At 28.6% G+C, this 22,597-nt stretch overlaps 1 protein-coding gene across 4 annotated transcripts in view; it reads left to right on the top strand.

Annotated features, from left to right (window-relative positions):
• The window catches only part of LOC126838805 (complexin), a 146,234-nt gene extending 124,127 nt beyond the window's left edge, over window positions 1-22,107 (top strand). For 3 of the 4 annotated variants that reach the window (XM_050573519.1, XM_050573518.1, XM_050573517.1), the window contains exons 5-7: window positions 10,526-10,689; window positions 19,453-19,585; window positions 21,339-22,104. In XM_050573519.1, the coding sequence (XP_050429476.1) occupies window positions 10,526-10,689; window positions 19,453-19,585; window positions 21,339-21,412 (371 nt within the window). In that variant the 3' untranslated portion in view covers window positions 21,413-22,104. Of the gene's footprint in view, window positions 1-10,525; window positions 10,690-19,452; window positions 19,586-21,338 lie in introns of all 4 variants that reach the window. The other variant, XM_050573520.1, reaches the window with a different exon arrangement.
• Window positions 22,108-22,597: the final 490 nt, after the last annotated feature.

Genomic DNA, 22,597 nt, shown 5'->3' with positions numbered 1-22,597 from the left:
AATTGGAATCTTCTCGTACATTGTCTAATGCCTGCAAAACCCTCAAAGTTCACGCTTACGCCGTACATCATATATATATATGTATATATATATATATATACATACATACTTGTCTGCCATACACAGCCTTTTACCGTTTATGCTTTAATAATATATATTGTTCCAATATATTATTTTAACGGTTCAGTTGATTTTGCTTAAAATCCTTCGGACCTCTCACTATTTCATATAAATATTCTCTGTCACAAATATTATTATAAAAATGTCATTGTTCGAAGTAAATATACTTAGTTAGTTATTATTATACTTATTAATAGTTTAATGACATTTTAGAACAATCGTAAAACGTGGACCTTGAGACACTGAAACAGCGATTCGGTGCATATACTATAAAGCGGGTACCCACTTAAATTTTTTCTTATAGGATACTGGTCAAAAAATAGTTTATTAGCTGAAAAAATTGTTTTAAATATATTTTATTTTACAAAGAGCTACTTAAAATTAGTATGACTTAAATTACCTTCTGTGTCCTTAATTACTAATTTTCATAGCAATTGTATAATTCCTTCTCTTCAGACTCACGGAGGACTTTTATACTTTCACTATTTCTTTAGTACAGCAAAATAGTTGTGGTAAATGAAATTATAATACCTATTAATAATAATTAAACTATCGCATGTGTAAATACATCATACCATTGGTCCTGATGAAAAAACAACAACGATATAATAAAAAATAAACGGGGTGGAATAATAGTGCAGGATTGTAGAGGACAGGGATTTATATCCGCAGAGTCTCTGCATTGCGACGTAGTATGTATTTAATAATATTTTAACTATTTCTCCTATCGTGCGTTTCTTGTTGAACGTGATACAAATTTCAATGGAGAATAAACTCCAATAAGATTAATTTTTTTTTTTTTTTTTATACAAAATTTTATATACATTATAATAATATATGTATAATTTTAATTAAGTTAATACGATTTACATACAAAAGTAACTTAACTATAAGGGGTGCAACCCATAAAGTAGATAAATATGAATATTTAAAATTTTTTTTAACATTTTCAAATCTTGTTTTGGTAGGAAATCAAATATTAATAGCACAAATGATTCAATAACAATTCTTAAATATTGAAATTGATATGCAGTGTTAAAGATATATTACATATCCGCGCTACTAATAGATTTCCCGCCAAATTATAATTTTGAATTAGAATATGAACAAACTTTTTGAAACAATAATATTTGTTTGCCATATGGATACAACTTTATTGTTATAAAGATAATTTGGATCAATCACGTTGGATAATTAACGGATTATTGAATCAATAGTTGTGTGCAACCTAGCAAGTTTTTGATATTAATGATTATTTAATTAATATTACATTAGAGATCTTCCTAGATAACACGTGTAGTAGTTAAATTCATAAAATATATTAATGTCTTTTTTTTAAAAACTTTGGTAGTATATGATTTGTATTTCAATCAGAACATTGGGTGTTTTTTTACTGATGCGACGGCATTTCAAATACCTAGGGAAAACGTAGTTTATGATGATAAAATAACCTTATCATTTATTTAATTCTATGTTCATTTGGTTAAACATAAATAACAAATTACATTTTTTAATTACTAAGTTTACTCCAAAAATACAATATATTAATGAATATACGAACTTTTAGTAAGGAAATATTGATTGATAAGTATTTCTTCCATATTTTTTATGATGAACACTCAGTTATAAGAGCTTCAGTAGTAATAACTATTTATAACCTAAAACCTTCAATTCGCCATTCCGGTTTTATTGTTATCATACAATTTAACATGAATCTTTACTTTAATTGAGTAATGTGTTTTGGTAACAACTATATAACACAGTTTATTGAATTTTCTCAGACCGTAAATATACACAAAGTAGGGAATAATTTATAATAATATAAAGTTATTTTGAGTGAAACGTTATAATAATATATTTTACAATTAATATGGACTATTTACGGAAAGCGTATTTTCTATTAGCCAAGACCATTTTTCTCATCTTCGAATAAAATCGGTACAGTGTAATATTTCTGGCATAACTTCGGTAAAGTGCAGTGTGCATAGTTATACGCTAGCAGCCAAAATCGAGAACAACCTACGCACAAAATAATGATAAAGTGTAGTCACAAGTAAATAAAACCCCAGTTTCCATAGCAACATATTCATGAGTTCTATTGCATATTCTAAATGTCCTCTCTAGTTGGACTCGGCGCTATCAGTCCGAATCAGTTAACAAAACCATACAATAGCTATCGTACTTGTATCGGATGTGTGTTCATCGGTCATTCTATTTTATACATATTCAGTATTTTCAATTGGGCATATAACATAATAGTGTTCCAGCAATGTCAGCTGAGTGAGTAATCATTTTTAGTCAATACAAATTAATATAATACACAACATTAATTTTTGCCGCATCCATCGCATAATTCGCAACACATTCACAAGTTTTCCTTTAAAGTTAAACGTTTTTCAATAGGTCTTTAAATACAATTATCAAAACTATACAATTAATTTGCTTATGATAAATAAAAACTTGAAATAATATAGTACGATTCTAATTTAATTTTGTTACTTTTTTCGTTTATAATATTGTTTTCAAACTCAACTGTCTGGCGGTGTTTAATACGCATATTTTTAATCTAGTAAAAATGAGGATTTATCACCATATATGCTATGAATATGGAAATGTTCTTAACATAATTAACTATCGATATGGATTGGATCTATATTGTTTGTAATTTTAGCATCGACCACTAATCAATGATACATAGTAAACAATGTAATATTAGTTAGTCGTACTTAATGAATTATAAAAAGGTAAATACGTTGTACATAGGTACTATAAAATAGTATTGGACATAAAACATCATCCGTTTTGCGGTTAATCGATTCAGAGTTAACAGTGGCTATATGTGCATTCGCAAACAGCCGAGGATTTTTAGCGGGAAAACGGGAAACGATAATATTTCATTCGGAAGCTTTTATCGAACAAATAAAATATATAGCCTCTCTGCGCTTTCTCTGATGTATAGTTTCCGTCCCGTATCTGTATCCACTTTGGTTATAGTTGTGGCCCAGTGGTTTTAAAGGTATGTATAAAATGTCATGGTTCGGAGAAATATAGGGACCCGATAAGGATTTGACATCTATCCATGTTTGTCTGGACGGAATAAGACGTTTTTCTTGCGCGAAGATTTTCATGCCAAATGAATTACTTCATGCCTTATTTTTCGTACCCGTCGTCCCATCCATATCCTGTTATACGTGGCAACCGACACCTTCAGGTCAACTGCAAACAATAAACTTTTCCTTCTCCTGTCACTGTTCAGCTGGAGGGTGCGAGCGTATATTGTGTACTTTACCAAATGGGTTTTCTAGGTATCTCTTCTTTTCTATATATATATAGAAGAATAACATATATGTGCTATGTACAAACAAAAGAAGATTTTTATCGCCGTTGAGAATCCTTCTCAGCACTACTGTCGAACTGACGTCTACTCAATGCCAAAAGTCTATTAGTGTACCGAGAACTTAATGCTTCTGATAAGTCATTGATAATAATGTGTATAATACACTATACTAGACAATTATTTTGCTCAAAAGCTACAACGTCTTTATAAATCAACCGCATTCACTATTGTTTGCCGAACAAAAATATGGCATGGGCCTAACAATAGCTAATGCCCAATTTATCGTAAAGATAGCCCTTTATTATACTCTATAGTAAATATCAATATAGATATTTTACTCAAGTGGCAAGGGATATCTTAAAAATAGTGCGTTCAGTTCTGTTTTATTTGCTATTATTATTTATTTCTGTAAAATCTGTTTGTATTTGATACAAGTTCAAAAGTAAGGATGCACCTAAAACCGGGTTAATCTTAGATATGTACGTTCAACTTATCCGCATTCATATTTTATAGCAAATTATAAAAATTGATACAAATTTCTCATTCATTCAATTTTTGGGTAATTTTTGAGATAATGCAGCAAGGCGTCCAAATATTTCCATTTTATTAAAAACACAAGTCCAAGGATATGATATTAAGTAGTTTTATTTATTTTTAACTTTTAATGTAATACAAGTAAAATATATTTTTGTATTGATATTGAATTGTATTATAATTATTTTAATTTTAACAAAAATTAAATTAAATATAGGCTTCATTTTTGAAAATAATGTCTTACTAACGTTTTGTTGGATAATTCCTCCTCGTTTGTATTTTCTAGACCTGTGACATATAGTAACATTTATTCATGTATTGCAATTATTCTGTTTTAATGTAAGGGGCTTATTATATATTGATCTCATGCAAAATTGTGGAAACGATCCTCATTTCAATTAAAGACAAAATATAAAAGTTTTTTTTTACCTTAACACATTTGCAGTTTCGTTTTATTTCGTGATATTGTATATCACGAATTCCCGAAAAAACATAATTCTAAATAGTAATTATTTTATGTGTAATGAACATATTTAAGATTGTCAATGTAACGTGACCTACACTGAGTGTAGAAGTGTGCAAGCTGCTATATCATGTAGTCTAATAAGTTTCGATAATTTATGACATCGGATCAGTCGGAAACATATTATGGCCGGCGATGGCAGCTTTTCGCTGGCTCGTTATTAATAACGTGAAATTAACTCATCACTTTGCCTTGTCTACTGGTGCTCCCTATTACGTTTTGACCATGCCTGGCCGTATATTGTTCACACAAAAAAAAATAAACTTCACTTCCATCCAAAACAGACACTCTCTACCTTATCGTGATCTCGTTTTCTGGCTTACCGACTTTTCCAGTAAATGACATTTCATTAAATATTCTCTCTTGTGTTTGTTTTACTTCAAACCGCTTGAAGACACGAAGATGGCGGTAAAATAGTTTTTTAAAGGAGAGTGGAAAAGTAATAGTATACAATTTTCTCATTCTATTTTTTCAATACACACGTCACCAAAAGTCATTTAGTAGATCAATTTCGCGTTGACTAATCTTACAGCCGTTGTTCTCTTGCAATAAAACCGAAGTGTCGTAAAACTGAAAACGACCGAGGACGGTCGTGGAATAAGAACAGGTCTCATTTTTTTTTTTTTGCTAGTGGTTTGACTCAATTCCTTTAATAGTATTTTCTTTTTATCCCAGTTTCTGTTCGATTGCCTTTTATTTTTTATTCATTGTGATAGACACATAAGTATATATTATATTAATTAACTGGACTTCAGAGAGAAATGTATTACAGTTGATAATATACATTTATTGATATGGTGTATCACACTTCACAGAAGCATACTTTTCTGCGATATTATGACCTCTATCTCTTACACTATTATCCGCTTATACTTATGAAACCGTATTTATTTCTCTTGAATTGAAATATGTTACAGTTCTTTAATATTTAGTCAGTTGGATAATGTTTTTTTCGTTAAGTCGACCCAACTGTTTCCGCTTCAAGTAAATTTTTCTTTTTTCATTTTATCACTACATTCTCATTGAGATAGTTCTCAATATGTAAGAAAGTGACAATCTTGTTTTTTTACCTTGTTTAACCTACACAATAGTATTAATTATAGATTTGTACGCATGCCGAAACAACGGTACTGTTTACTGGAAAACAGCTGATTACTAGTCGAGGCGGGGGAAAACAAAATAATGGTTTGGTGGGGTATGAGAGAAAATCGTATAAATAGCTTAGACGCCCGTCGGCATTCTTTAGTTTGATCGTGTCACCCGACGAACGTGCGCGTTTAACAATTGTTGTGCCAAAAACTTGATAATCAGTAAGTACAGTGTAAAAAAATACTAAAAAAGGTGTCTAAACAATAGTGCTAAATGAAATTATGATAATATATTTTAAAAAATGTTTCATACCTATACAAGGAAACTTCATACTAACAAATAATTTATAATTTAAGAAATATTTTAATTCAATTTTGTTAACATCACCGGAAACAAATACAATATTTACATAAAGCGTACGTTTACCTATTCATTTATTGTTTTTTAGTGTGGAATTCCAATCAAGGAAACTAAATTCTAATGTTGTTTTCAATTCAGTAATACATTTGTATAAATATTTGTTGCTACAATTATTCGGAAAATTTAAATTTAAATAATTTATGGTTTCGTAATTATCAATTTCATTACATGCTGACAACGTTGGTTAGCTATAAAGTGATACTAAGAATATGCATATTATTCCTAATATTATTTATATACATTTTTTTTCTATTCAGTAATGGTTAGATGTATCCACTGGCTAAAAACAACGGTAATGATGAGTGTAAAAATTATTTATAAAGCTTAAAAAGTAGTTAGATAAACCGTAAAGTGACACACAAAATGAACGCACGCCCCCCCTACCTATTCATTGATGTGCAGTTTAAGTGTATGTGTGGTTAGTACCTTAACATTTTATGACCTATATTTCGTAACATCCAACACTACTAAACAAACAAATTTTGTTCCATTCCTTTTATACAAACCATACTTTTGAACAACAGACTTGGCCAAAAATATTTACTAACATAATCACTGTTTGTAAACTTTTAATTTTCTATTATGCGGTTATTATTTTTCCGCTCTTACTTATTAAGATATTTTGCGCAATTACCGGCACACTGGATACTAGTATAATTGTAATAATGTACGTTAAGTCTCCATTAGTCCATAACTACCTACATATGTACCAGTATGCTATAGTTTATAGCTACAGCTATGTATATGTTTAATATCTTTGGGGATAATTAAAAAAAGTTGAGTGTGTAATACGCGCACATGGTAGCATGACGCCTTGCTAAGTAATGGCACAGTTTAAAAGGGACATTCTCAGTACCAAAAAGCATTCATTAGCTTCGGGAGAACCGTGTGTGTGTTTTTCATTCATACACCTCGTTTAGACTTTTAATACCACGTCCTGCGTAAGTATGTGTATTATATGCCTTTACACTGATGTAAAACCACGTGTATTATACGCATGTAATATTAATATTAATAGTGCACGGCAGCTTGTATTGTTTTACGAGCTCTTTACTTCCGTTTACATAATATTATATTCTACTCCCACCGTCGTGCCACTGTTGTTTTATAGAATTTTTAATTTTTCATGTGCAATTTTATGAGCTTATATTGGTGACACGAAAGCTTTACCACCGGTACATACTATATGTACCTACGTCCTACACCTAATATAGAACACCACGTTTCAACCTTTTATTTAAATTTTACATAAATATTACGACTGGGATATTATTATTGAGGCAATTTAAGGCTAATAAAGCGTAAAAAGGTATATTATGGTCTTAATACGCTAAATAGCTCTGTGAAAATAATAATTTACTGGAAGTGTAGTGCCAAACAATCACTAGTGCTTACCTATTATTATAATTGAATAGCTGTACATAGCTACGTTCATTGTGGTACCCGCAAGAGCTTTGGTTGCACAAGCGGATCACAAACACAAGTTGTGTTTAATCAGGGATTCAATCCACCGTTATAATAATATATATTTTATGCAAGAGTCGTGCCGGTGCTATATGTAAATACACGTTGGAAAATATAGAATAGCTGGAAAACATCAATCAATAAGATTATTATTAGCTGTCTACCACTCGCAACTTCAACCTGTATTTTACAAACGTTTATATAATGCAGTATATATGTATTATGTATAGTCTCTGTCTGTGACGCGAATGATGTTTGGACGATTTGCTTCTACCCCTTCCCGTTTCAGCACACATTATTGACACTCAAAAGTACCCACAAACATTATTCTATATCTGTTACGTTGTATTTATCAGCTTTTACCTTTAATAATTCATCAACGCTAAAATACTAAATACAACAAATTCATGCTAAAACTTATCCTATAGAGCGTCAATATGTTAATTATTATTTTAACGGGTTTTAGTAAAAATATTAAGTATTAACCGTAAAAATTTGAAATGTCATTGGTAATGATTATTTTACTAAAATGTTCACCGTTAAACATTAGCGGTCGCATATTACAATAATATTACATTTTTGTTTCAATCATTCGAAACCTTTTGCCATTGTATGCTGATTTCAAATGATATTTGTGACTTAAGAAAAAATAATAAACGCAGCGCGTTTTAAGGAATGTGACCTAATATTGATCATTTTTATTTTTTAATATACAACGAATTCTGGATAAATGAATACATATTTGTATTTACTGCGTCAATGGTATGTGCTGTGGTCTCAAAAAATAATCATCTAATGTGCCTTTTATCGTGGCTACTGCATAGATCAAGCATATTTAACAAGCCACAACATTTGGTTAGGTTTATATGTAATGTAAAAAAACAATACTTTCGGTAACTACTTTTCTATTTTATATTATTATCAACTATTCTATTGCTTTACATTTTTATGTGTCGGAAAAATCAATCGTCGGTCTCTAAAGTCTAAACTATGCGAGAATCAGCGTTTAATTGTTGTAATGCATGTATCAATATAAATAAAATAGTTATGATACTTTATGGTTTAAAATTCATACAACTGAACCAAAAGATAACCACCCTTTCGGTGATGTGCTCTTGTGAAAAGAACCCTTAAAATAACATCATGGTTCTAGTTGTTATCTATTGCATAAAGTTTTCCTGAAGAAAATGAGTCGTGTCAACTGTTTGATATGCAAAAGTTTCCCGTTGTATTCTTATTAAATTACAACATGTCACAAGATCACATCAATAACCATCAATTCCAAATGATTTAACCACTTTGCTTACTGCAGCATAACATCGTAAGATTAATATAATAACAAAAGACTTTCTGGTGAATAAATCATTTGTTAGATAAATTTTATTATATTTTGTTTAATTGTTATAACTTATAACTATTGATTTATTATGGTTCAATGGCGTGTGACACTTTCCACATACTATAATATAATTAATTTAGTTTTGTGGAATAATATGTTCTTTATTTAAACTACAATTTTCGAGTCGATCGGATTGTGTTTTCTTTGGCGCACATATCAAATTTCGAAAATCCAAACGTTCGTCATGTAGATCTACATATTTTTCTATTTTTCTATTAAAGCCGGCGTTCTTTGTCTTCAAAGTATAAAAAGAGCCTATAAAGCACATAATATATTTAACACAACAGAAGCGCGTGACGTTTAAATCAATGAGCCCAAGCTACGCTATTAAAGTGACGATCCACCATTGCTTTTTCCCGGCATATTAAAGCAATCATTTCCGGTTCATAAAATTGGATTTCGTCACTTGCATTAGACCGTTAACCTTATATTACCCTTTCTGATGATAGGCAATCGACTATAATAATGCTGCTTTGTACGTTATTTGATAACATTAACAAATGAATTTATACAGAAAAATACGATGTCAATAATTCCTTACAATAACATTTTATAGATAAGTTAAAAACGTGTTAAAAATATCTCAATGAATACAAAATACGATGACTTTTTGAAAGAGATATCGTATCCGAGTTTAGGCATAAAACGTAGAAAACATGTATATAACTCATTTAAAAATTAAAAAATGCCTTTTTTCAACATAAACATTAAACTAAATACTAAATACTATATTAGAAAACGGGTATGATATTCTCTCCAAAATTATATTATATTTAAATTTCTTAATAGATTTTATTTTGAAGTTAACAGGACCAAATAATAGGCATTTTGCGTAACTAGTCTAAATAATAAATTAAATTAGATACTTACTATAAAAATGTTGTCAAGGATGCTGTGATAGTCTTATCAAATTAATAGTTATAAAGAATCCTACTTTTGTACTAATAAATATACCTACTTAATAATTATAGTTTTAAATTTAGAATTATCAGACAATAATTGTCTTTATCCACCTCTTTAATAATAAGAGGTAAAATGTTCTCCTAGGTACTTTTAATTTCTTGAACATACTTTGGCAATGTTTAAGAGCTCAGTAGGAATAATATAAACTCATTTTAATTACAAATATAAAAATGTATGTTGAGTAGATGTTAAAGCTTAGTTTATTCGAATTTATTGCATACAATAGTTGTCTATAGTATCTATATATATATATATATATATTTTATTTTTTATTTTTTTTTATTTGATAATATATATAGCTGTGTTAATTTAATTGTAATTGTATGCTAATTAATGTGCGGTAACGTCATTCAAATAATTGAGCACACTAAACATATTGTTATGTTCAATGTGTTTAAACACAGGTTTCCTCGTTATTACTAAATACTCTTGAGCTTTGAGTTACACTAAACTTAAAACATATCTGACTTACTTATTTCATCTAAATATATTACGCATACTTCTATTGAAACTTAAATAGAAAGTTTAAAATAATTAAGAATAAAACAATTTCTATAAAATGTATTAATTTTTATATCTTCTTGCTGTTTCTAGGTATAATTACTATGGTATAATATAAAAATATGTTTGGTTTTATCTTGATGCATAATATTTACAATGATACTTTATTCTTCAGGCGCAGTTGGTGATGGCGGCGAGTCAGCTGAAGACAAAGAGAAAAACGCAGAAGCAGAAAGAGAAAGGTTGGAGGCGATCAGAGAGGCCGAGGAAAGACGTAAAGAGAAGCACCGCAAGATGGAAGAAGAACGAGAAAAAATGAGACAAGAAATCCGAGATAAGGTAAAAAAAGTAAACTTTGTTTACATTTAAACGTTTAACTTATACTGGTTGCAAGTTGCAACAACTACGTTCTTGCAAAATTATTTTTTTCTAGAAGGCATAACTGATAGTCGAAAAAATGTAGTATAAGAAAATATTTATTATTACATTAAGGAAACCTTTACTATACAAGGAAGAATTACATTTATGCAATTAATTTGTAAGCACGTTAGATAACTTGTGAGTTATTTCGTATATAAGTCTCTCAATTCATCAGAAATTATTTCTAGTTCATATTATGGAAAGTTAAAGGTTGAAAAGTTCAATGATTTGTTTTCAAAGTTAACAAGTTTAATATCACTATTGCATCAACTATAGATACAATTTAGATAAAATTAAACCTTTAGTTTTACTATTAACCACTCTTACATTTAAGGTATAGTTCGTGAAACGGCCATTAAGGATTTTAAAAAGATAATTATTGAATATTGTAACTGCAGCAATACACAGTGTATTGATTGAAAAACTATGGTTTAAATTTATCACAGACTTCTGTATGTCGTGAAAAATGAGCAGTGAGCGTCGTCATATTTCTTAATTGGTTGTAACTGAGTTTTGATTAGAAATACGAATCAGTTCTCTCTCAAAACTTTAATTCTGCTACTCGTCCTTTATGGTTCATAGTGTTGAAGGGTAAGATTCAGTTTGCGAAATAACATTATTAGTATATAACTCGTTGACCTAGATTCAGGCAAGCAACTTTTGGGACACTCGCGAATAAAACAAGAACAGCAGAGAGGTTATCGTCGTTAAAGGTATCGTTTCGTTATACCAGATTTACTATAGTAAATGGACCCGTGCACTTTCCTTCGTGCCCTAAGGGTTAATGGCAGGTATCGAGTCGAACCAAATCAAATAAATAACGCGGTGATTACGAAGTATAGTTGTGAGATAAAAAGAAGTAGAAAAAATCCAACGATGTATTTCTAAAGATATTATGGATAAAGGTATAGACCATTCGTTTATTGAGCGGAGCTTTCTTCCGTATTCCGAACCATCATGGGTTTGAAAGTCCCTTTTATGGGTCCTACAAAAAGAGAAAAATAACAGGGAGAGTCCAATTACACGACGTTTTACCTGCACGGCATACCCCCAATGGCATTTGACAGCAGCGAATACTCAATTTGGAGAAATCGTGCAATTCCCTTTGGTAGAAATTATTCGATCGCAGAAGCACTGGGATAGCGGGATTCTACTCGTGAACCACTAAATGCGTATGATATATTATATGTATAACAGATATAGCGTTTCATAGTGCTCCCGGCAGAGCTGATTTAGTAATTAAATCACTTATGTCGGAACCCTAAAACTTCCAGGGATTGTAAGATAATTAATTCAGCTGAGAAATTGTAATGTGATTTTGAGGTACTTAACACATATATAAAATACACTTAGTCAATAATCTCCCAATAACTTAATAAGTTATTAAGCATAGACTCTAGCTTTGTACTTAGGTTTATTCAACTACGGCAACACGCCATTGATGTAATGACACAATCATATTGTATTACTGAATTTTGTATTGGTATTGCTATTCAAGATTCGTAACATTTGTATTTTCGTACAAGGAAAATATTAAAACAATTTTTTATAAGAAAAATAGTATATGTCTAATATGAATATTGTATGCATACATGTTAAAAAATAAGTAATCCCTTGTTTATAGTTTACTAGCAAAATACTTATGGACAAAAAAAAAAAGAAGCACCCTGTATGTTTTAAAATATCATCAAAATTAAATAGCTAAATAATTTAATATTTATAATAATATACTACTATTTAGTTATATTAGTTAAATAACTCTTATATATGCTAAATAAGTATAAACATTTATTTTTAAAAAGCCCTCCACTAAAATCAATACACATCTATTTAGTGTAATAGTTTTTGTGGATGAGGGCTTTAAAATACTTAATTATTTTATTTCTTTACTAAATAACCACAAGTGTTGCTTTTTCTAAACTAATATCTTAATATCATAATATATTCAAATTTTAAATGTTTGATCGGCAGAAACTTGAGCGCATTTATCAATATTCAACGCGTCATTCAATAATTAACCTAAGATATAGCTTATAATACTGGGTTAGTTTTGGGCCACTGCTTAGATCCACGGGATAAGTTTAAATTATTTGGGGCGGGTTGTCAACTACCATATCCTGACCGCGTTTGCCAACTATTATTCGATTCAAGTAGTACACTAACGTCTATCGCGTTGGCTTGATGCCATAAAGGTCAAATTTTTAAACCAACGCAACCCGCATATTTACCATTGATAAACATCATGGACAAAAAAGCAATGTAATATTACTTGTTTTACCTGCGGCAGTTTCTAAGTTATAAAGTTATTATATCCAAAGCCAAAATAAAAATCACTAAGGTCTCCCATTTTGTTTTATTTTCATCCACTATTTTTTGTTTTCTTTGGTTTACAATATTGTGAAAAAATATAAGGTCAATCAAAACAAAAATGTATGTTCTATGTATACTTGCTCCAAGGTATTATCTTTTTTAATATTAATGTAAGACCATAATTCAGTTTTACCTAACGAATATGTCCATTAATAAACATTATACATAATTTTGTAATTGTGTTATATCATTACATCATATATTAAAAGCAAACAATTTTACTTATTTTAGTACGGTAAAATTAATTTAAGTCGTAACTTATTAATTATATATCTTAATTTTTGTATTGTTATAACATTGAGTATTTACTACTTTTTAATAATTCATGGACTCTTTATCATTAGACCGCAATAGAATAAACTGCCAATAAAACTATATCAATAAAATAGAGATAATGTTTAATAATATCATTAAGATTATTGAACACAAATAATGTATAAAATACCTACTCAAGTAAATGATTTGTCTTACTCGACATTTCTATTCTGATTATTAGTATTTTCTGATTATACTCATTAATTATATTATTAAGGACGGTACTTATTTATATTGATACTTAAAATACCAATCGTTTTTTCCTGTCTGCTGTTCTCTGGCTTGGACGAGTTTATTTATTTAAATGGCTTAACACTATATTTTTATTGAAACAACTAAAGGTTTGTTGTAAAATAAAATTGCTGACGGCAACAACCTTTTACCTCTATATAATGGCGTTTATTACTGTTCATATAACCGCTAGCCATTACTTTAAAACGTTAAAGGATAGATTATTAAAATTTACAACATAGCCTTTTAGTACGGTAGCCCACTGCGTACGAATCATATTTATTACAGACAACGATGGTAGTTAGCAGACGACAAAGACGTTCTTGGATGTATTGAAAAAAGCGGGTGCATTGGTGACATTAAATTATGTAAACTTAGTTGTCTTACTCCCGAATAACACCATTATATTCACTCCAAGCCACCTAGTACATACTTCATTATACGCCTTAAAACTATTGCTTAAATTACAAGGAATTAGCATACTGCTGCAAGATATAGCCGCCATTAGCTAATTTGAAAGAAATACGAGTATTAAAGTATTATACCTTTCACCCTGCAAGTCAAAATAAAGTTTTGAGACAGAAACGAACGATCAAGTAAAATTTAATTTGTATAATATATTACTTTTATATAATTATACCAACTGTTATACGTTTCATTCTGGTATAATATATGATATTTTACAATAGCGTTTTACAGCAAAGAAATCGTAAACATAAATACAGCCTCGTGTATAATACACACCAAAGTCACATAGGTACATATTTTTACTTATCTTAGGTTAGAGTAGGTATATTAAAAACTCCCTGTAATGTTTAAGATTAAATATCACCTTAAAACAAATGAGTTTGTACGTTTACAACTTTTAGAGTTAATAAGATTAACCGCCAGCTAATAAGATTATTAGAAGGCGTTCGTTAGAGCAAATATCAATAACACAGTTCATTAAGCAGGCAATTTAATTTGGCAATACCGCAATTTCCCGTCCGTACCCCGAACGACCTCGATTCCATTAACTGTCGTAAATACAGATTTAATTTTTTCAGCAATCAGAAAAAAAAATATATATATATATAATTGGCTTTACAAAATGCTCTGTTTTCGATTCGTGACAGGTAAAAACCTATCTGGCTCGTATATTGAGAAACGCTCTCAGCCAGTGTAGATATGGCGTGACGGTGGGTTTCCAGCTATATGACTATCATGGCTATATATATGACTTGCCCCCGGAAGACTATCGGCAATACGTTTCTGGTTTTGTTTGGCCGGAAATTAACCCGTTTACAGACGGAGTATATTATAATATATAGATATAGACAATTGTCGTGCTCCCCTCACAAGCTATTAAATAACTGAACCACGAAATCAAAAGATAGATACTTGATGGACGATTAAGATTTAAAATACAAACATTTTGTATTTATAATATATCACTTTAAACAAATCCTACACCGATTCTTATATAATTAACGACTATCCACAAGAATATATTTTGTGTTGTTTTTGTACATTTAATATAATAATTTTAACTATAATTCTATGCCCCCTAGAAACCTATATTATTTGTGTACCATTGTCATATTTTAAATCATTACTGCTTTTTAATTAATATAAGTTGTATTCAATTGTTTCCATAAAAACCCCATCAATATTATTGTTGTATAATATCATGTTATATATGTATTTAATAACATTAACATATTGTGCACTTTACACAATTTAAAAAAATGCATCTACATTTCAGGGCTCTCAGGGTCCTTAATTAGTAAAATTAGCAGTTAGGTTTCATTTTAAAGATTGTATTTCATTTTAATTGTGACAAAATTGATAAAGCGCTGCCAGATGTTAACTTTATTGAACTTCTGCTATGTATTTTATTTTGCTCAAGAAAACATACATACTTGTTGTAATACATTTTGCTTTAGTTAGAAAACAATTTGTACTTAAAATAATGTAAATTTTTTTTTATAGTATTATATTAATCTAAAGTTTACCAAAATTAAAATTTTAAACTAATTGTAAGTTATTTGTTTAAATTACAACATGTTTTTAGTTTTTTGAAATTATAGTTCTATCGCAATCCTACTACACAAATAAAAGTTAAAACTAAGATATTATTTTATTGTTGACATTTAATGAGAAAAGTAATTTTTTGGATCCCACTTATGACATGCTATGATTTGATAATATACAAATATTTTTAGTAATTTAGATCTAATTTATTTATTCTCTCATGTCTAATTTAAATCTCCTAAAATAAAATGAAAAGAGATTGATACATCTTGTTCAAGTTTATTAAATCCTATCACAGTCAATTATTTCTGTTATAGCTATTGTATTTTGATTAAATAATGTATTATATTTTATTTAAGTATGTAATTAAAGAATAGAAATTGTTTAACGTTGTAGGTAATGATGTAATCATGTAATGATGCATACGCTTAAAAATTAAATTTGCTTCATTATTAAATATTAAGCTTTGGGTTATTACTACTGTTATAAAATATAAGCGTATAATTCATTTTTTTTTTGTTTAATGGGCAATTGAGAGTATTTATCAGTATACAAATTTTAGTTATAGTCCTTAAAAGGAGATTTGGTAGATCAGTCGGTATCTTGCGAATAAATTAATAAATGTTTAAGAAACTGTGTAGTTTAGGAAAACATACTAGAGTTTCTATCAAAACCTATGGGAAATAGAGTAAAGTTTTATGTATGAAATGGTGGGCCAGAATTGTTTTTCGATAAGTTCACTTTTTGAATTCGGTCCCCGGACATAAGCCATTTGACGTTTTTATAGTCCCTCTAAAAATGATGTACGATACAGAATGCTTGAGTAAGTTCAGCACACACGCATACACAATATACACACAGTAAAACTACCTGACCCAGAACCGTGGACGCTTCCTGTTATAGTCGTAAATATTGGAATCACTGTGTGGGATCAATAATAACCTTATATTTTACCATCTGCATGTAGCTCAAAATGAGAAAACCAAATGCTGAAAAAGAAATAGCAGTTTGCAGCAAAACATATTTTGTAACAAGGGTTACAAATTGGACACAATTTTGGACGTTGTACCGATGAATTGCCAGAACACAGGCGGTCACAACCTTCAGTTAGTGCTTATGTGGTTCAAATTGACTCTAGTAGGGAGTCCTGATATTAAATGCGACTCCCTAATGGGGTCAGATTGAAACGCTGTAGTCACATTCATCGTTGACCGTCCGCATTTATCAACGTGTAGAACTCAATAACTAAATTTTTATATACTATAATTTATGTATTTTTTTTTTATACGATTCATATTTTGCGCGAAGTTTAAATATAAATTATTGTGTTTTTCGAGGACAATATTCTAAATATTAATTATACAATTTATTAAAGTAAAATAAAGTATGATTATACATATTATTTTATACTGTTAACCTAAATTATAGATATGTCCAAAGGCCTAAGAAATCATTTTAAAATGTTTACAATTGGTGAAATCAAATGTATTAAATTTTATGATATAGATAAATATTAAATAGATTAAATTTCAATGTAATCAGCCATATATATTCTAGCCCACAACATTAGTTTCCGTACACTTTATTTTTGTAACACGGCGTTATATGTAGGCAATTCAGCTACATATGTAACTATGTGAACAATAATAATGTCTTGTAAAAGTAATAATAATAATTCTGATTGTGCTTGAATATTGCAAACTTTTAATAAGATATAAATTCCAATATGACTGTAAAAGTGTTCCATTTCTACAAGTTCAGTTAAGACTCGACCGATTCAACTATTTTTTTATGTTAATATTACATAAAAATCATTAAAAAATTTGAAGACCATATAATTTTTTTTTAAATAGTTATACGAACATTGCTACAGCCATTCTTGGATATACTGTGTACCAATTATACAATATTTTCATAATTTACTCATTTGCAGTTACCTCTTTTATAAATATAAAAAAAATTATCGAATACCTAATTAATTTTTTAAACAAATGTTCAATTAAATCAATTTACAAGTATATTACTCATGTTTACTCAGTAATTCATAAATGTGTTTATCACAGAATTACTTTTATATTATTTATTACTTAAAATTTGTAAATTGAGTATTGTTATTTTTTGTGAATTTTATACATTTGTTGCTATTATTTTAAAAATATATTGTTTTATTTTTTTAAATTAACTATTTATATTCTCTCAGATTTATTTTACAACTATCAATAAATACATTGGCTTATAACAATTACATTACACTTTTCGTGAAGCTAGCTGTTATTAAAATACAATTATAATATCTTAAACATAAATATTATAGAACTGGTTAAAAATTATAAAGTACCTATCGACGATGTAGTTTGTGATTGAATAATGAATAGGTAAAAATGTAAATTATTATTTACCATAGACTAAAACAAACGTAGGTATTTGACAAAATATAATAAATTGTTTTCTTTCTAAAAACATAGTCGGTGATTTGAGGGTGAATTTAGAGTAGTCGGTCGGGGCCAAAAGTCACGAATGGAAAGTTACTCGCAATGGCGATGTAGGAGGGCAACACATCAAAAACAGAACCCCATAGAGACGAGCAGCAGAATTGATTTATTATCTCGATAACATCGACTGGGAGGGAAGTGCATGTCAAATTTTTGTTAACCACTTAGTCATTATCTTCTCCAGACCTGAAACCTGCACCACGCACATTAATTGAGCCGTGTATTTTTTTAATTCAATACACTGACGTACCAATACGTTCCAACTTTAAAATTAATTAGTAAAATGGCCAGATTTTTTTTCTCTAAAAAAATCTGGGGTAAATTGCGCTGAACTCAAATTTTTACCCGTGATGTAAAAAATAAGTAGTTTATTTAATAAAATTATTTAATTAGGTATAAGGTATTAAATATAATATATATATTTAATATGTATTATCTGAAATCATTTAAAAAAATTATAAGTAACTCTAAGTGTCTAGTAAGATGAAAAAATCGTTGCGTAAAACATCGACTGTAGTGTTTAAGACTTTTAATGATTATTAATTTATTTTGATCCTCTTAGTCGGTAACCTTAGGGTATGTTTAATTTAAAATTTTAATTTTGTATGACTGATTAGCTTTTATATTCATTTCTGTCGACTATAATGTACTTTCTTATTGTGGACGTAAAGGATGTTGCTAATGTAAAATGTAAATGCTTTAAAAAAAATGAAAACTAGAAAAATAAATTATTGTCAGAATAAATGAATTAGCAAGGATTTACTTTGTTTTTCATCTCTAGGGAGTAAAAAACGAGTAAAGAATGGAACGGTTATGTAAAAATAATGTGTCAGACTGAACATGCCTGATGGTGTAGCAAAACGAGTGAGCTGTATCAACAAGGAGATTTTTTTCTCGCCGCCTCTAGAAATTCTTGTTTTTTTCCCACTTTCTTTCTTTGTTTAGTGATTAGCAGACGAAAAAATAATAATGACCTTAATGGGTTTTATCATAAAAAAACGATTTTGATTGGTGAAAAATGTAAATAAAAATGCCAAATAAATGACTCGACCCCAATCTCTAGTACCGATTAATAATCAATTATGCGAATATAATAACGTTGTACATTAACAACCGAACAAATTGATTCTAGCGATTATTTATAATGTTTATCAGTATTCTCCTAATTTTTAAAACATAAGTAAATCCAAATGATGTATATTAACATACATAATATAACATTCAATACATATATAATGTATATTGTATACTTTGTTAACAGTACAACATCAAGAAGAAAGAAGAATTACCCGAACCGACTCAGGAAGAGCCAGCCAACCCTTTAATGCGCAAAAAGAAAACGCCCGAAGAATTGGCCAAGGAAGCGGAAATGGAAGAAGAAGACGAATTTACAAGTAAGGCAGTCATTAGGTTATTTTTTACATTTGTTAAAATACTTGTACATTTTAAATTGACGTAAGGGTATTTTTAGTTACGATGATTTATCACAACAAACTCAAGCATACTTATAATAATAAACGACTAATTAAAAATTAGACTTTTTATTGTTAATTCATAATTAAAGCTTCAGCTACCCAATGTATTGTTTATAATTTTATAGTTATTTAATTAAAAAACTAAAACCTCCGTTTTTTTTAAAATCTCCTACAATATAAATTCAAATTCAATATGATAGTGATTAACTAGCATACCTGCCTTTAGAAGCGTATTTATTCAATTAACAAGCTTTATAAATAAACCACATTTTCGTACATTCTTTATTAGGTTATTTCCCTAATCTATTAAGCTATGATAGCCGCGATGATGTTCACATATTTATTTTAATATAAAATATTTTATAAAAAAAAAACGGGTATTATATTATTTTGTTTAGCTATACTTTTATTTCTTTTTAATCTTCGGAAAAAAATAATTATCTTAAGCTGAGATTTTCTACTCAAGCCTTAATCTAAAGTCCATATCCTAGAATGATATAAATTTAATAAGCATAAAGAGTGGAAAAAAGCAATAAAGTCAAAGTACCATAAAATTGAAAAGGCTTTGCGACAAACGTTTGGAAAAAGTACTATCGACAACTTTTTTGGGGACAACTCGGAACAGCGTGATTTATTTATCAAGGTTTATTGTCCTTGTTTTATTCATTGGTATTCGGACGGCAAACGAGGGTACATTTTTCTACTCTAATGGTTAAATAGAACTCGTTTATAGCTAAAGAAAAATCATTATGTTTAGTTGACGATATTCGTTACCATTAATAATACAAATGGTCACTGAGGTGTACATATAAATAATGAAATATTATAAGTAATGAAATTGGATGCATCTAACCATTAACTTAATATATAAAAAATTAAAAAATCAAACTCAAAATGTTAATTATTTTCAAAGGCATTTAGTTTTTTATTGGTACATAATACTATGTATACACAGGGTGATTACTTTTACGTAAGACACTCAATTTTTCGGAAAATAATTACATTTTTGCCTGTTTTCTTTTTGAAAACATTTTTTTTTAATGTGATTATACAATATTGCAAAATAATCAAGTATTTACTTTTTTAGTATTTTCCAGAGCGATATCAACTTTTATTTATGTATCGTTAATTTCAACAATTGGCGGTTTATTTTCGAGCATAAAAATAGATTAACAATTATTTAAACGTAACTTTACAATGATAAGATAACAAGAATAATATATTTAAATTTGAAAACGCAATATCAATATAAAAACAAAGCGCACATCGAGGACAAACAATGATGATGATGATGATGATAATAATACTAACAATATTATAATTTCCGTAAAAGAAAAATAAAGAATACTAAAATAAGCACTTTCAGTTCACCCGATTAGAACTTCGAAAAACAGATAAGCAAAAGTTGTTTTTAAAAAAAACGGAAAAGCTTATGTTTTTGATATAATTATGTCGCGTAACGTTATGCAATTCTTTAAGAGTTATAAAATACAAAGCACTATATAGAAAGATGTCATTGTTATTATTTGTATCATTTTTCTTATTACTATTGTTGTAAAACCTCCTCATTATTCATTTGGTTATCCCATTTTCGTATTATTACAAAATAGTTTTGACTTTTTTATTGTTATTTATTTATATGATACAAACTTTTGTTTTTTTTGTTCTACAGAACTAAAGAACACTATTGAAACCCAGGTAAATGAACTCAAGTCCCAGATCGAGAGCAAATGCAGTTTACAGTGAGTTGTGCTCATTGAAATCGACGCAGAACAATTACTAACAATTAAAAATTATAAATTAAAACCAGTAACAGCGTAATTGAAAAAAAAATATTGTGATTCAAACTCATTAAAAGTAATATAGAGTGTTATAAATTATTATTAATATTATTATGATACAAAAAAAAAGTATTTATGTATATTAGTATTTAAAAAAATTGTTATTGTTGTTATTGTATAACATTTATAAAAGTCAAGTTAGAATTTTGCAGTTTTAACAAAATCGAACATTTTAGGTAAATAATATTATTACATTATCATGATTTATGAATTATAAAATTATTGAGCAATTACAAATAGAATCAGAACTGTATCTAATATAATAGTATGTGAGTAATGTAAATTTTAACAACATGATTGTTATTAATGACTAATGTTAATTCAGCTTAATAAAACAAAGTAATGTTAAGATCTTTTTAGTCAGAGTAACTAATAATAATTATTTTAAAATAAATCTCTTATAATTATATAGTACTAAAACACGAAATGTAGTTCTCACAACAATTGAGAATATTACAACGGCCCAAAAGTTTGTTTATCATTTTTTGTTTTCTTCTTCTAAAAACGACAATAATATTATATTATACAAAAGTTTTTTAGTTGCATTTATTCCCTTCACATAAAAAACGAAATATTAATAAAAATAATATAAAAACCTTTAGTTTTGTTAAATATTTTAATTGTGAATTATTTATTATTGATTATATATTGTTTTGGGAAAAAAATTAACTATTTATTTTTGTAAAATTTTATTTGATTGGAAAATATTTAGTTTTAAACCAACGTGTTTGTCAATTAATTTTAGCACATTCCTTCATTTATTTTCACCTCGCTTTGTCTTGTTTACTTATTATTATACTTTACTACTTATATCTCATTTAATAATTATAACTATTATTATATCTCTGTAGATAAAGTTCGGTTTCTGATAATCTTTCTTTAACCTACTTGAATTTTATTCTATTTTAAAGGTTATTCTATTTATACACACACTCACTAATTTACTGTAGTTTTCGTAGTAACATACAAGCTTTGTGTACGTTTCGCTTGTTCTACGACCTCTTTGTTTATTGTGGACGTTCTTATTAACTAATAACTACAGTCAATCTTTATTCTTCATTTCAACATATGTGTACTTCAAACAAACAGC

Source organism: Adelges cooleyi, unplaced genomic scaffold, assembly GCF_023614345.1.
Source record: "Adelges cooleyi isolate 19-005CV unplaced genomic scaffold, UGA_ACOO_1.1 ACOO_flye_CR_arks_rails_tigmint_CR_PRNA_30, whole genome shotgun sequence".
Taxonomy (NCBI): Eukaryota; Metazoa; Arthropoda; class Insecta; order Hemiptera; family Adelgidae; genus Adelges; species Adelges cooleyi.
The sequence above is the reverse complement of the archived record's forward strand: the minus strand, read 5'-3'. Positions and strand labels throughout refer to the sequence as shown.